The sequence below is a fragment of the Microtus oregoni genome, unplaced genomic scaffold (genome assembly GCF_018167655.1).
Source record: "Microtus oregoni isolate MIOR12 unplaced genomic scaffold, Mior012 000046F_ref0000063, whole genome shotgun sequence".
NCBI classification, from domain to species: domain Eukaryota; kingdom Metazoa; phylum Chordata; class Mammalia; order Rodentia; family Cricetidae; genus Microtus; species Microtus oregoni.
Window position 1 is genome coordinate 10,038,960 of NW_024543220.1, and position 13,695 is coordinate 10,052,654.

The window sequence follows — 13,695 nt, forward strand, 5'->3', positions numbered from 1 at the left end:
CAGCAATGTATGACAGCATCCGGTGACCGGATATAGGTCTGGAACTCCAAGAAAAAGAGCTCGGGCCCCAAGAAGGGGTGTGGACAAGGGACCTAGTCACATCCTCTCGCCACCTCCTTTTTTAATTTTTTATTTTTCGTCTTTTTAATTTTTGGTCGCTTGGGGAAAAAAAAAACACTTGGAGAACTGCTGATAATAATAACCGGCAATCAAGTTTATTCGTGTTCACAGAACATACTAGGCGACCCCCGACATCCGCCCTCTGACTATCCATGGACCCAAGACTCCCGTAGCCGCTCCTGAGAAGCAACCAGGGAGACAAAGGCCACAGGCCAGATTCCCAAGGGTCTGCCGAAAGCCTTACAACAGACTACAGAGTTGGGGTGCTGGAAGACGGAGTGTTACCCTAAACCTACGAACTACCACCAAGTCTAACTCCTAGGTGCTCCCTCCCGCCACTCTGTCTCCCCGACCCTATAACTCATTAATAAATAATCCAGACATCTGTGTTACAGCAAGGGGGCATATCTCGCACCCCTGCATAAATTAGAATAAATATTACATACACCCCCTCCTTCACCTAGGAGGATATACATAAATACATAAATATTCATTAGGACACTGGGAAGGCCTCTGTCCTTCTCCAGTAGGTCTAGCCGGGACGCACGGTGCCTCGGGCTCCCCAAGCACTGGCATCTTGGCTGTAGTGTTCTGAGCTGGCGTTGCCTTATAAGTCCCAGTTTGGGATACGCTCTGGCGCACCAGGTACGGCTGGTGCCTCTTTCGTTTTTTCGGACTGAGTGTGACCGGTCGCATTTAGAAGGCCGCTGGGTGTTGCTGAAGAAAAGCTTTGAGGTCCAGAGCGTAGTCCGAGGACTCGGAGGTCAGATTGAAGGGCTCGAAGAAGGGCGGCGCAGTGACGGGCGCAGAGATGGGTTCAGGTGACGCGGCACCGGTAGCATCCTCTGCGGCCAGGGTCTGCGATACACCTTCCTCAGCCATCAAGATCTGGCAGAAGACGATGGTGAGCAGGAGAAAGAGGACCCTCTTGGCAATGTTGGGTTCCTCGGTTGGCAACTGGCGCCGGACCTGGGAAGAGATAAAAGAGGGAAAAAGTCAGATCAAGGTCTCCGCGTCTAGTTGTTCCCGGTAAGTACCACAGCGACGCGAGCTCTGATGCCCACTCCGGCGATACTCACCACTCGAGGGTAGAGCACCCTTCGGCTGCGTTTTCGGTGTCCGCGGGAAGTGTTCAGACGCGTGGCGGACGCTACCGCCGGCTCCGGGAGAGGGTCGAAGGTGAAAATCTCGGGACCGGAGCCCCGCCGGAGTTCCGAGCTGGCGGAGGGAGCGGGAGCCGGGGCCCGCAGGGCAGTCATGGTGTGGAGATGGTTGCGCGAGTGGCACATAGTTTCAGCGCTGTGCAGAGAGCGAGGAAGAATGCAGATCTCCGGCGAGGCGGCGCTAGTTATATAGTCAAAGAAGGGGACGGTCCCACGGAACTCCGCCCTTCTCAGCTGGGGAGCAGTTGGCTGCGAAGGCCTGGAAATTCCGTGGAGGAAGCAAAAAGTGTAGGTGGAGCCTTGACTGCCTACTCCTTAGGTGCCCCAGTGCACGTTTTTGCCCCGAAGTAGTGAATGCGGGTGGGTGCAATCGCTGGAAGAAAGCACATGTCCGGACATGCGGTGTCTAGAGGGGGCTCTCAGACGTGTAGCAGATGGTTCAGCCAGCATGGTTAGAGACGCCCCGCAAGATCAAGGGAGCACAGAAAACACATCCACGTACTTGAAAGTATGCGTAGAAAAATTGCACAAACTTCCAAGAAGACTAAGAACACACTAAAACCCACAGACCCAGCTTTGCTTGCCTAGGCATACGTGAGAACGCAGACACACATCACATGTATTTCACAAGCACACACGTGTGTGCAATGACTGTTAGTGACAACCCGGTGAAGTTATTCAAAGAGGGGTAGAGCGGGGACAAGAAGTCAGCAGCCTCTGTTGGATGGGTCACAAAAGGAGCCGTAAAATGAAGAGCTTTCTGAAATTGTGAGACATCGTGCCATGTGTCGCAGGCAGCATCATTCAGAACCCACAGGAATTCTCTGCTGCTTTGGAGACCTCTCTCTTCCTGGACACAGAAGTCAACATTTCGGGGGACCCGGAACAGTTTGAGTAAAGGTGTTGTGGAAGTCACCCAGCACAATATGAAACTGTGACCCTCTTCCCTGAGGCTTGCCAAGGAGGGTATCCTGAACCCCGGAGTTTGGGACCAGTCTAGGGAACGTAGCAAGATCAGTTTCTTTTTTTTTTTTTTTTTTTTTTTTTAATATTTATTTATTTATTATGTATACAGTATACAATATTCTGTGTGTATGTCTGCAGACCAGAAGAGGGCACCAGACCTCATTACAGATGGTTGTGAGCCACCATGTGGTTGCCGGGAATTGAACTCATGACCTTTGGAAGAGCAGGCAATGCTCTTAACCGCTGAGCCATCTCTCCAGCCCCCAAGATCAGTTTCAAAACAAACAACAACAACAAAACAAAATAAAAAAAAAAAAACAAAAAAGGGGCTGGAGAGATGGCACAGTGGTTAAGAGCACTTGCTGCTCTTGCAGTGGTCCTGGGATCAGTTCCCAGAACTCAAAGGGCAGCTCACAACCAGTCCCAGGGGATCTGGTGCCCTTTCCTGGACTCTGTAGGCACCAGGTATGCATGCAGCGCACAGACAGACAGACAGACAGATAAAATACTCATATACATAAAATAAAAGTGAAATGTTTTAAAATGAAGCCAAACAACCCCCCCCCCAAAAAAAAGCCAGGTGAGATGGCTCAGAGGGTGGTGATTGTTGCTAGGTCTGATGACCCGAATTTGACCCCTAGGATCCACATGGTAGAAGTGGTTCTTAGAAAGCCACCCTCTGACTTCCACGTGTGGTCTACATATGCCCACGCGTACACACATCCAAATAAATAATCAAATTACATACAAATATACATGTGCTGTTGAAAGCTCCCAGGTTAGCATTGCAGGAGGGAAGCAAACCAGATACAGCTGTCACTTAGGTCTGGGCTTACAAGGCAGCCATGACCAGAACTCTTCTGAGGGTCCTAAGAAGACTATCAAAGGGGACCCCGAGGAGCTGGTGTTCATCTCTGACTAATCAGTCAGGAAGACTTCAGCCAAGAGTGACCTTTGAGATGACCCAATAGGTGGGATATGACACATTCAGATGGGAAGAGGTGACTGTGGAAAAAAAACAGAGCTGGAAAAGTACAGGACTCATCTGGAGGAAAGCAATGTCACAGTAAGTTTCCTGGGAAGTGCTAATGGCGGGTGAGGAACTAGACAGAGAGGAGCACTCACAGGGCAGACCCCAGACTGGAGCACAATCCAGGAGAAGAGCAATCTAAGCTGGGAACTGTCTGGGATGGGGACTAAGGGGCCATGAGCTACTGGAGGGGCTCAGGTAAAGGTAACAGCAGCCCAAAACAAGACCGGAAGACACATTGCTGGCATGAGATCACCAGATTTGGGTGATTTGGGTAAATACGTTGGCGTATCGTCGGAGGAAGAACACATAGGAAGCCGGGCGATGGTGCCGCACGCCTTTAATCCCAGCACTCGGGAGGCAGAGGCAGGCGAATCTCTGTGAGTTCGAGACCGCCTGGTCTACAAGAGCTAGTTCCAGGACAGGCTCCAAAGCCACAGAGAAACCCTGTCTCGAAAAACCAAAAAAAAAAAAAAAAAAAAAAAAAAGAACACATAGGAGCCTTAAAATAGAACTGGCTCCAGGGTGAGCCTGGCCCAGAACTTTATCTCATTTTGAGCCCCGTGAGTACATGTGAGTCCCATCATTCGGTCAGAAGCTGTGCTACACACGCTTGTCCTTCATAGAACCCAGCACAGTGGAGCCAAAGGAGAGAGAAGAGGGTGCTGGAAGCCCTAGAACTGGGTATAAACTGCCTGTTATGGGTGTTGGGAGCCAAACTGCAGCCTTCCGCAAGAGCGAGAAGTGCTCCTACCTCCTGAGCCTTCTCTCTAGCCCTCAATAATCTTACTAAGTAAAGATGAAAATACAGAGCTATAAGGGTACACATAATATTCTCAGACTGGCTAGGGCCTCCAGGCTTCTGGAACATGAATATGTTCCTTTAAACTTCACAGAGAAACAGTGTCTTAGGAAAAGCTGGGGAGCTTCTGCTCTTGTTGAGGATCTGGCTTTGACCAGCATCTGCATGGTGGCCAACCTTAACTCCAGTTCCAGGGGCTCTAATAGTGTCTGGAACCAGAGATGCACGTGGGTGCACAGACACACACATAAAAAACAGATTTATTTATTTTTAAGATTTGTTTATCATGTATACAGTGTTCTGCCTGCACATATGTTTGGCAGAAGAGGGCACCGGATCTCATTACAGATGGTTGCGAGCCTCCATGTGGTTGCTGGGAATTGAACTCAGGATCTCTGGAAGAACAGTTAGTGCTTTTAACCGCTGAGCCATCCCTCCAGCCCAGAACAAATAACTTTAATTAATTTGTGTGTGTGTGTGTGTGTGTGTGTGTTTCAAGACAGAGTTTCTCTGTAGCTTTGGAGCCTGTCCTGGAACTCTCTTTGTAGAGTAGGCTGGCCTTGAACTCACAGAGAAACGACTGTCTAGTCTCTGTCTCCCTAGTGCTGGGATTAAAGGCTGTGCCACCACTGCCTGGCTAATTAAAACTTTTTTTTTTTTTTTAAGGAAAAGCTGAAATTTCTTTTTTTAAACTTAAAAACAAAACCCAAAAAACTGGAAACTGAAAATGGGGCCTCTGTCTGCTAGGCTAATGCTTTACCACTGAGCTATATTCAACCTAGAAGTTTTCTGTTTATTTATTTATTTGACTTTTCAAGACAGGGTTTCTCTGTGTAGTCCTGGCTGTCCTGGAACTAGCTCTGTAGACCAGGCTGGCCTTGAACTCACAGAGCTCTACCTGCCTGTCTCCTGAGTGCTGGGATTAAAGCCATACACTGCCATGACTTCCAACTTAACCTGGAAGTTTTAAACATTATTATTACATTTATTTGGGGGTGGATGGGTCACCGGAGAACTTTCCTTCCTCCATGTGGGCTTCACAGGGCTGAGCTCAGGCCTCCAGGCTTGGTAGTGAGTACCTTTTCCTCCTGAGCCATCTCATCAGCCCTAGAACTGCGTTTACACCAAACAGGAAACACAGGGGCATTTTTTTTCAACCAAGGATGCTTAGGAAAGCACATAAGCCTCACACTTGTGCTATAAGTAGAGGTTTCACTGCTGTGTATGTGACTGTTTCCTGGGATTAGTATCCCCATCTAAACACGGGGGACAGCTCCCACATCACATACACCTCTTCCTGTAGGGGAAGCAACCCTCCTTCTCATATCTGCCTTGCCTATCGGCCAGTGTCCCCAGGTTTGCACCTGAGCGAAGGCTACTGCACACCTGCCCACACTCTCCTCCCGGGTAACTCACACGTGGAGAGGATGAGAGGAAACTGTTTGGTGGGGGAGAGGGGGAGCCCCCCAGGTTAGGAATGCTTCACTGTTTGTGATGGAAAATTTCTTCAGGGCTTCAGTCAGGGAGGGGAAAGAAAAGAGACCTCGGGTTCAGGTTTCAACACAAACTCCCACATCTGAATTCTGGCTCCAGCTGGGCCTAGTTAGCTTTACCGTCCTCCCCAAACAGGGACATTTCTTGTGGCCGTAGCAGCACGGGATGGCGAGATGACCCAGAGAACCCAGCTTGTTGCCGTTCCTTCTCCCCCAGTCTCATCCCATTCTCCAGAGTCTCTGGAATCTGCCACCCAGAAAGCTGGGGAAGGTAGAGAGTGAGTCATTAAACCAAGGAGGGGGCGTGGGAGTGGGGGCTGGGGGGAGTTAAAGCCAGGAAGTACCAGAGGCTGAGAGCATCAGCTGGGCCAGTGCCCAGTGCTCTCATCCTAGAGACACAGGCCCCTGGCTTCCCTTCCTCTCCCAGGCCAGCGTGCTCCTTCATTTCCTCCCTCTGACCTGGGGTCTTGTTTCCCACCAGCACCTCCTTCTCAGCCTCTTGTTTTACTTCACAAACCAACAAAAGTAGTTGGAAAAAAATTTTATATCTTGGTTTACATCTTTAATAATTCTTTTGGTGCTGGAGATTGAACCGAGAACTTGTTGAATGCTCACCCTGTACTCCATCTCTGAACTACACCCCAAGGCTGGGTCTAATCTCATCTTCAGGAGTGGACAAGTCACACACGCTCTTCACCTCCATGCGGCTCCCTGGTATCCTCAGTAGCTGGCCTGGTGCCTCGATGGGGTTAATACAAAGTTTTACCTTCGAAAAACAAAAGACCCCACTTGTTTCGTGTGTATGGATGTTTGGCCTGTATGTGGGTCTATACACCATGTGCAGTGCCCTTGGGGGCAGAAGGCAGTGCCAATCCCCTGGGATTAGAATTACGGAAGGTTGTGAGCTTCTGTGGGTGTTGTGGATCTGATGAGGGTCCTTCGGAAGAATAGCTAGCACTCGTACGTACGGAGCCATTGCTCCAGCCCTGAACACATTGTTTTCAGTCTGTCCCTTCCAAACTTCATTCCGGTGTTTGTCCAGGTTTATCCCTTCAGAACCTTGCTTGCGCTTCCTCTTCCAAGCAGAAGTTGGAGTCTACTCAGCTGTGGCTCAGGTTCATCTGCCCCTCCTGCAGATAAGGAAGCCCCTACCTTCTCCTTCACCAGGACTAGGCCAGGGTTGTGTCCCACCTGGAGTGCTACAATGTAGCTTTCCATAGCCTAATGGCAACCCAGGGACCTGGGAAATGGCTGCAGACAGAAGAGGGGAACAGTAGACCTTTGAAAGTGTGTGCTTCTGAGATAGAGAAGCAGGGCAGAGAGATGCAGCCAGAGATTTGGGGGCTGAGAAGGACAGCCAAAGGCTCCTACTTGCACGGCATGTCGATATGTTGCTGACCGAGACAAGTTTGAGGCGGAAACCAAGGGAGGCAAAAGGAACATATTACAAGCTAGTGGCACTGAGGAAATCCGGTTCTGTTATTTGTTAACCATGCCATGCTAGGCCGGTTACTCTTTGAAAACCTGTTTCCTCAATTAGCAAGTGGGCGGGCTGGTCTTTCAGTTAGGCAGAGATTAAATGCTTGGTGCACAAGTTATCATCACGTTACAAGATATGTTGCATGCTTTCTCTCACATTTGCTATCGAGATCATAAAACCTAAAAAAAGAAAATGAAAGAAGAAACAGGGATTCACTGAGAGAAAAGAGCCAGTGGGAAGACGAGGAGGAGGAAGGTGAATCTGAACAAAGCATATGATACAGACAATGCCGTAATAAAACAAAACCCTTCCCTCTAGACAATGAATGCACACTATTAAAAATAACCAAGGCGCTGGCTCAGTGGTCACGTGCGTTTGCTTCTCTTCCAGAGGTCTCTAGCACCCATAACCAGCAACTCACACCAGCCTACTCCAGCTCGACACCCAGTGGCCTCTTCTGATCCTAGGGGGCACCTGCATTCATGTGTGTATACACCCCAATAGCCGCACATACAGCCACAGAATTAAAAATAAAATGAATCTTAGAAAAAAATGAATTGAGTACGCCGGCACACGCCTTTAATGCTAGGTGGTCTCTGTGAGTTGGAATCAACCTATTGACATAGCAAGTTCCTGGACAGCCAGGTCTACATGGACAAACCCTGACTAAAAAGCAAAAAATAAAAAGGACAGAGGAAGGAGGCTAGTGACCCTATTCACCCCCCGAAGAAAGAGCCAAAAATAATAAATAAACTTGGGTAGCAGCCATTGATGTGAGTCTAGGGGCAGGAGCTTTTGGGAGCAAAGATGGGTGGGCACTGTGAGCGGGCTCCAGCAGGAAAGCAGCCTAACTTGGTAAGATTCTAGGAGATGCAATCTGCAGTTCCTTCTCCCTTCCCCTTCACTGTCTATCTCAGGCAGTTTTTGTGGCTCTTTGTTTATCACCGAGAAAGGAGGCTTCTGCATTCCTGCTTCTTGCTCAGCCAATGCAAGCGATTTTACACGCTCACCCTTGCGCACACACAGTCCAGCAGGAACAATTCTGGCCAGAGGCATACACTCCCTGACAGGAGTAGAGCACAGCGTGTGTCTTAGGCAGTTAATAAATGACCCCTGAAGTCAACTGTTAGCTTCGACCAGGCCCTGGCAATTTCCTATGACGTAAAAGCGAAGCAAGTGTGCCTGGAGCACCGGGCGAGCTGCGGCAGTAAGTGGACCACCTGCTCCGTGATGCAGCTCTGCCTGGCCCAGCCCAGCTCTGTCCAGCTGCATCTCAGGTGAGATCCAACTCTCCACACCCCTGCTCTCAAACCAGGGCAGGCAGCCGAGATCCAACTCTCCACACCCCTGCTCTCCCACCACAGCAGCCTTCCCAAACCAGCTTTCAGGACCCAGGTTTTCTCTTTGCCTCTCAGTTTCTTTCTTGCCAGATTATAATTCTTTTGTTTGTTTACTTTGGTTTGTTTTTTTCTTCAAGACAGGGTTTCTCTGCAGCTTTAGATCCTGTCCTACAACTCACTCTGTAGACCAGGCTGGCCTCGAACTCACAGAGATCTGCCTGTCTCTGCCTCCCGAGTGCTGGGATTAAAGGCGTGTGCCACCATAGTCGGGCACCAGATTATCATTCTACGAAGGTTGACTTGTCCATTTTGTTGGCTGCTGTTTCCAATTTTCCTGTTCCCAGGAATAGTGGGAACATGGTGGAAGGGGAGGACCAACTCCCACAGATGGTCTTCTGATTTCCACTCACATACTGTGGCAGGAATGTTTACACACACACACACACACACACACACACACACACGCTCACACGAGTTTAAAAAAAAGGCAGGGACTAGTGTAGACCAAGTTTACCTTGAACTCTGACAGGGCTGAGGATGACCTTGAACTGATTGACCCTCCAGCCTCTACCTTCTGAATGCTGGGGTTACAGGGAAGTGTGACCACCATGCCCAGTTTATGGGGTACTGAACTTTGAACTCAGGGCCTCCTGTATGCTAGGCCAGCACTCTACCAACTACTCTACAAGGCCTCACATAGCTCTCTGACACAGATCTTGCTTTGTAGTTCAGCTTGGCTTCCAGTTCTTCTTGATTTAGCCAAAATCAGGCCAAAGGCTAAAGAGGGATAGTGATGCTCCCTCACCTCCCTGCCTATGTCTCCTGAGTGTTCCTCACTCGGCTTAACTGAAATTTTAAAGCCCCCCCTGGTGGGTGGGGTGGGATTCAACCCAGTGCCTTACACGTGCTAGGCCAGCACTTTCCCCAGTGAGCCACACCGCAGCCCTCTAGAGCTGGGCGTCAACAGGGACTGAGCTAGAGACCGAATCATGTGGGAGTCCGTCTGCCGCTCCCTTCACTACTCCCGCGTCAGCCCTCGGAGAGGGGGCTGAACCTAGGGCACTCTCCCGCTGAGCCACAGCCTCCCCCACCCCCCGCACACCTTTTTGAGACAAGATCAAAATATAATCACGGGGGAAAGGTACAAGGAATAAAGTCGTCTCTTGCCTTTTCCGGCACCCTGTATTTACTGGCGACTGACCTCTACAGTCGAAGGCCTGTCACCGAAGGCCCGCCAGCCGCCAGCTGAGGTTCTATTTCCGAAGCCCCGTGATTCAGCAGCATCTCTCACAGACGTGCCTCCCTCCCCCTTTCACAACAACCGCCAAAGGCCCTTTTCTTTAAAGGTTCGAAGGGAATGTCCCCTCCCAGGGAGGCCTGGGGCCAGAGGTGATGCTCTGTGGAGGGCTGGCCAGATGCCAGCGGGGATCGCGTGTTAGGACAGGCTTGATCTGCTGCCAAGGGTGAGCCCTGCCGTGGTTTTCTGGGAAGAGTAGATGCCATGTGACTCAGAACCAAGTTAGGGAAAAAACAACCTCACTAAATCCCTGGCACCCTGCCGCCCCAGTATGGCTTTGGCTGTGACCTCATGAAAGAGGAAGCTGGGCCGGGCAGACTGGATGTAGCTTTGTTTCCCCTTCGGGTTTTCTCTCCCCGCCCCACAGTTTCCCTAGAGTGTCTGGGCCTGAAGCTGCCGTCATCCCGGCTCCCGAGCCGACTTTCCCTGCCTCACCCAGCACGGTGGGTGGGTGGCTCACAGGGGGAACGTGGAGGACAGCATGCGCTTTTCTCTTGGTCAGCGCTGAACTCCCTCCCTGGATGGTGCCTGCCCATTTAGAGTTGCTCCTGTCTGCTGAATCTCAAGATGAACCCCAGAATATAGGAGTGGTTGTATAGCTACATTCCGCGGTTCAGAAAAGAAAACAGGGGCTCCCACATTCCCGCGCAGCTGAGCCACACTTGGAACTGCTGAATCTCAGCCGAGACCAACTTATCTAATGATGTTGGTATTCACAACTATTCACGAGGACAGTGATGGGCCACAAAGAACCTTCCGAAATCCAGGTGTGTGTGTAGTGTGAGCTTGAAGTCTACGAGGCTACACAAGATCTTGACTCAAAAGACAAAAGCTAAGTGTTGGTAATCACCTGGCCGACTGAGGCAGGAAGCCCATTCTGAGTTCTAGGCCAGTCTGATTTAAATATAGAGGCTTAGGCCACTCAGGATGACATAGTAAGACACTGTTTCAAAAAAAAAACCAATGACAGAAGAAATGCCTCAGTGCCCAAAGGTACTTTGCCTCCAAGCCTGAAAAACCTGATTTCGTCCAGGTCCCACATGACGAAAGGAGAGAATCAGTTCTTAGAGTTTCCTGTCTACTTCCCTCTTTCTCGTGCATGCACCTATACACAGCACACTAAATACATAAATGCACTGTAATGATAATTTTTAAGAAACCATTGAGCCATCAAGATGGCTCGGAGGGTGGAAGAGCTGGCTGCCAATCCTGCCACGGCCCACACGGTAAAGGAGACAACAGACTCCCACAAACCGAATAACTGGATATTTTTAAATTTTCTCTCTTGGGATACTTTTTGTCCTAAAAGCTTTAAGAAAAGATTTACTTATTTTATGTGTCTTAGTGTTTTCCAGCCATATGCATGTCTGGTACCCACATAGGTCAAAAGGATGCATCAGATCCTCTGGAACTGGAGTTACCGGTGGTTGTGAGCCGCCATGTGGGTGCCTAGATTGCGGAGCCATCTCTTTAGACCTAATTTATTCTTTAAGAGATTTATTTGTGTGTGTGTGTGTATAAATGTTTCATCTGCAGTATGCAAATACACCTTATACATGTCTAGTGCTCATGGATGCTAGAAGAAGGTGCTGGATTCCCTGGAACTGGAGTTGCAGAAGGTTGTGATCCACAGATATGGGTACTAAGAATTATAGCTGAGTCCTCTGCAAGAGCAGTCAGTGCTCTTAATAAGACCATCTCCCCAGTCCCTGTTTTGTTTCTCTCTCTCTCTCTCTCTCTCTCTCTCTCTCTCTCTCTCTCTCTCGGGGGGGGGGGGGGTTGAGACATGGTTTCTTGGTGCAGTCCTGGCTGTCCTGGAACTAGCTCTTGTAAACCAAGCTGGCCCCGAACTCACAGAGATCCACCTGCCTTTGCCTCCTGGATGCTGGGATTAAAGGTGTGCACCACCATCACCCAGCTGTAACTCTCTTTTTTATTATTTGATTTTTTTTGAGACAGGGTTTCTCTGTAGCTTTGGAGCCTGTCCTGGAACTTGCTCTGTAGACCAGGCTGGCCTCGAACTCACAAAGATCTACCTGTTTCTACATCACAAGTGTTGGGATTAAAGGTGTGTGCCACCACCACCCGGCCTACTCTCTTTTTGTAGAAAAAGATGTATTTATTTTCATCTAATGTGTATCTTATGTGTGAGTGTCTATATGTATGTACATCATGTGCTTAGTGAGCGGAGGTCAGAAAAGGGCGCTGGATTCCCTAGAACTGAAGTAACAAGTGTTTGTGAGCTGACCTGTGGGTGCCGGGAATCCAAGCCTGGTCCTCCGCAAGGGCAGCAAGTGCTCTTAACCTCTGGCTTCTCTGGGGCCCTTATTTTTATTCTTTTGTTTGTTTGTTTGTTTAGTAGGAAAATATCACACCAATGAGCCACAAACCCAGCTTACTGGTATATGTTTAACTTCAGGAAAATTGTCAACCGTTTTTTCCCAAAGTGGTTTGGTTCTTGAGCTAGGTCTTACTTTGTGTTTCAGGTCTCGAACTTTTCTGCTTTCGCCTGATGACAGGCAAGGCTGCAATTGCCATGCCCAGTTTCGCAAGACTGTTAAAGAGATGGCGTTGAAATGTCCCCGAGGTAAAGTCTTGCTTTAAAAATACAAGCCAAAGCATTTTCTTTGTCAAAGACAGGTTCCTACCTGGGTTACCTCAGGGGACAGAAATGGGCTGGCATGTTACCAGAAGCTTCTTCAGACCTGCACATCCTGGGAGCCCACAGCAGCTTCAGCACCAGCCTCTCCCCATTGGCTTCACACCAGTGCTGGGTGTGTGTGACGTTACCAGCCCAGGTCCTGCAGCTCACATGACGTCCTGCGTAAAGGCACGGTGCTAAGGGCTGAAATCCAATCTCGCCCCCAGTTACTGTCTATGTCTTTGTTTCGTGGTTGATGGACTTTCTCACGACTATACATCCACACAGTGGGTGTCGGTTTGAATCCAAGTCTCCCTCATTTAACACATGGGCTGCAGCAGGGTAGGATGGAGTAGGGGAGGCTAGAACCGGTTCATCATGGTCCACTTCCACGTTTTAACCCGTTTCCTTTTCCAGTGAGCTCTGGAGAAGGTAAGGTTGGCCCTCTGTTGGCGTTTTGGGAGAGGGCCCTGGAGGCGCTGAAGAGCTGGTTGAGGCAAGCTGGATTTGGCTCCCAGGAACTTTGGCTTCAGGAATGAAACTAAACAATGCCCTTGCTTTCCTGCCTCTCTGAGGCCCTCAGACTTGCAGCGTGCTGCTCACTGCCCTCAGGCTGAGGCTTGGTGGTTTGTGCCTCTCTAAAGGCTTAGTCTCAAAGGTCGTGTATAGAACTCCCTGGGCTACAGTTATCCGGTTGGTTATTCTGACCCAATGCCAGCCCTTGGGGAGAAGTCAGTACCCCTAGCTTGGGTCCTGGTTTAGGGGGCAAGACAGCCAGTGAGTATGAACTTTCCTTCAACTGAGGTGAGACTCTTACAGGTCTGGAGGTCATTTCAGAGGACCATTTGCAGCCATGGGGGAGGGCATAGCACCAGAAGGCAAAGGCATAAAAATCGAGTTCAAGGTCACCCTGGACTACAGGAGACCTGTCTTTAAAACAACAACAACAAACAAAACCAATTAGTCTAAACACAAAAAGATTAGAGCCAATAATGATCAATCAGCAAGTGTGCTGTTGATCTGGCAGGAAAGAGCAGAGACACAACATTCCCATCTCACATAAAGCCATGGTACTGACACTAGGCTGGAGAGGACCTGGGAAGACATGGGTGCAGACCGATGGGGTTAATTTTGTGTGCCTTTCTGAGGATAAGCCCAGAGAGTGACGCGCGCCAAGCAAGCGATGTACGGCACCATCTCGCCTCATCCCCAGCTCTTCTGCTTCTTCCAAGAGTCAGGTTCATCCCCTCTCTTTTCTTTTCTTCCACTGACTATTCAAGAGTCTGGAAACCACTTCCTAAGAAATCTCTGAAGAAAGGGAAACACTTACGGTCACATCCATGACCACACTTCTACGGAAAGG

At 49.6% G+C, this 13,695-nt stretch overlaps 1 protein-coding gene across 1 annotated transcript; it reads right to left on the minus strand.

The window, feature by feature from the left end:
• Positions 1–193: 193 nt before the first annotated feature.
• Positions 194–1,440, minus strand: Ier3 (immediate early response 3). The gene is made up of 2 exons (XM_041634735.1): positions 1,200–1,440; positions 194–1,089 (listed from the first exon to the last, which is right to left on the minus strand). The coding sequence occupies exons 1-2, from the start codon at positions 1,407–1,409 to the stop codon at positions 817–819; spliced, it is 483 nt and encodes a 160-aa protein (XP_041490669.1). The 5' UTR covers positions 1,410–1,440; the 3' UTR covers positions 194–816.
• Positions 1,441–13,695: the final 12,255 nt, after the last annotated feature.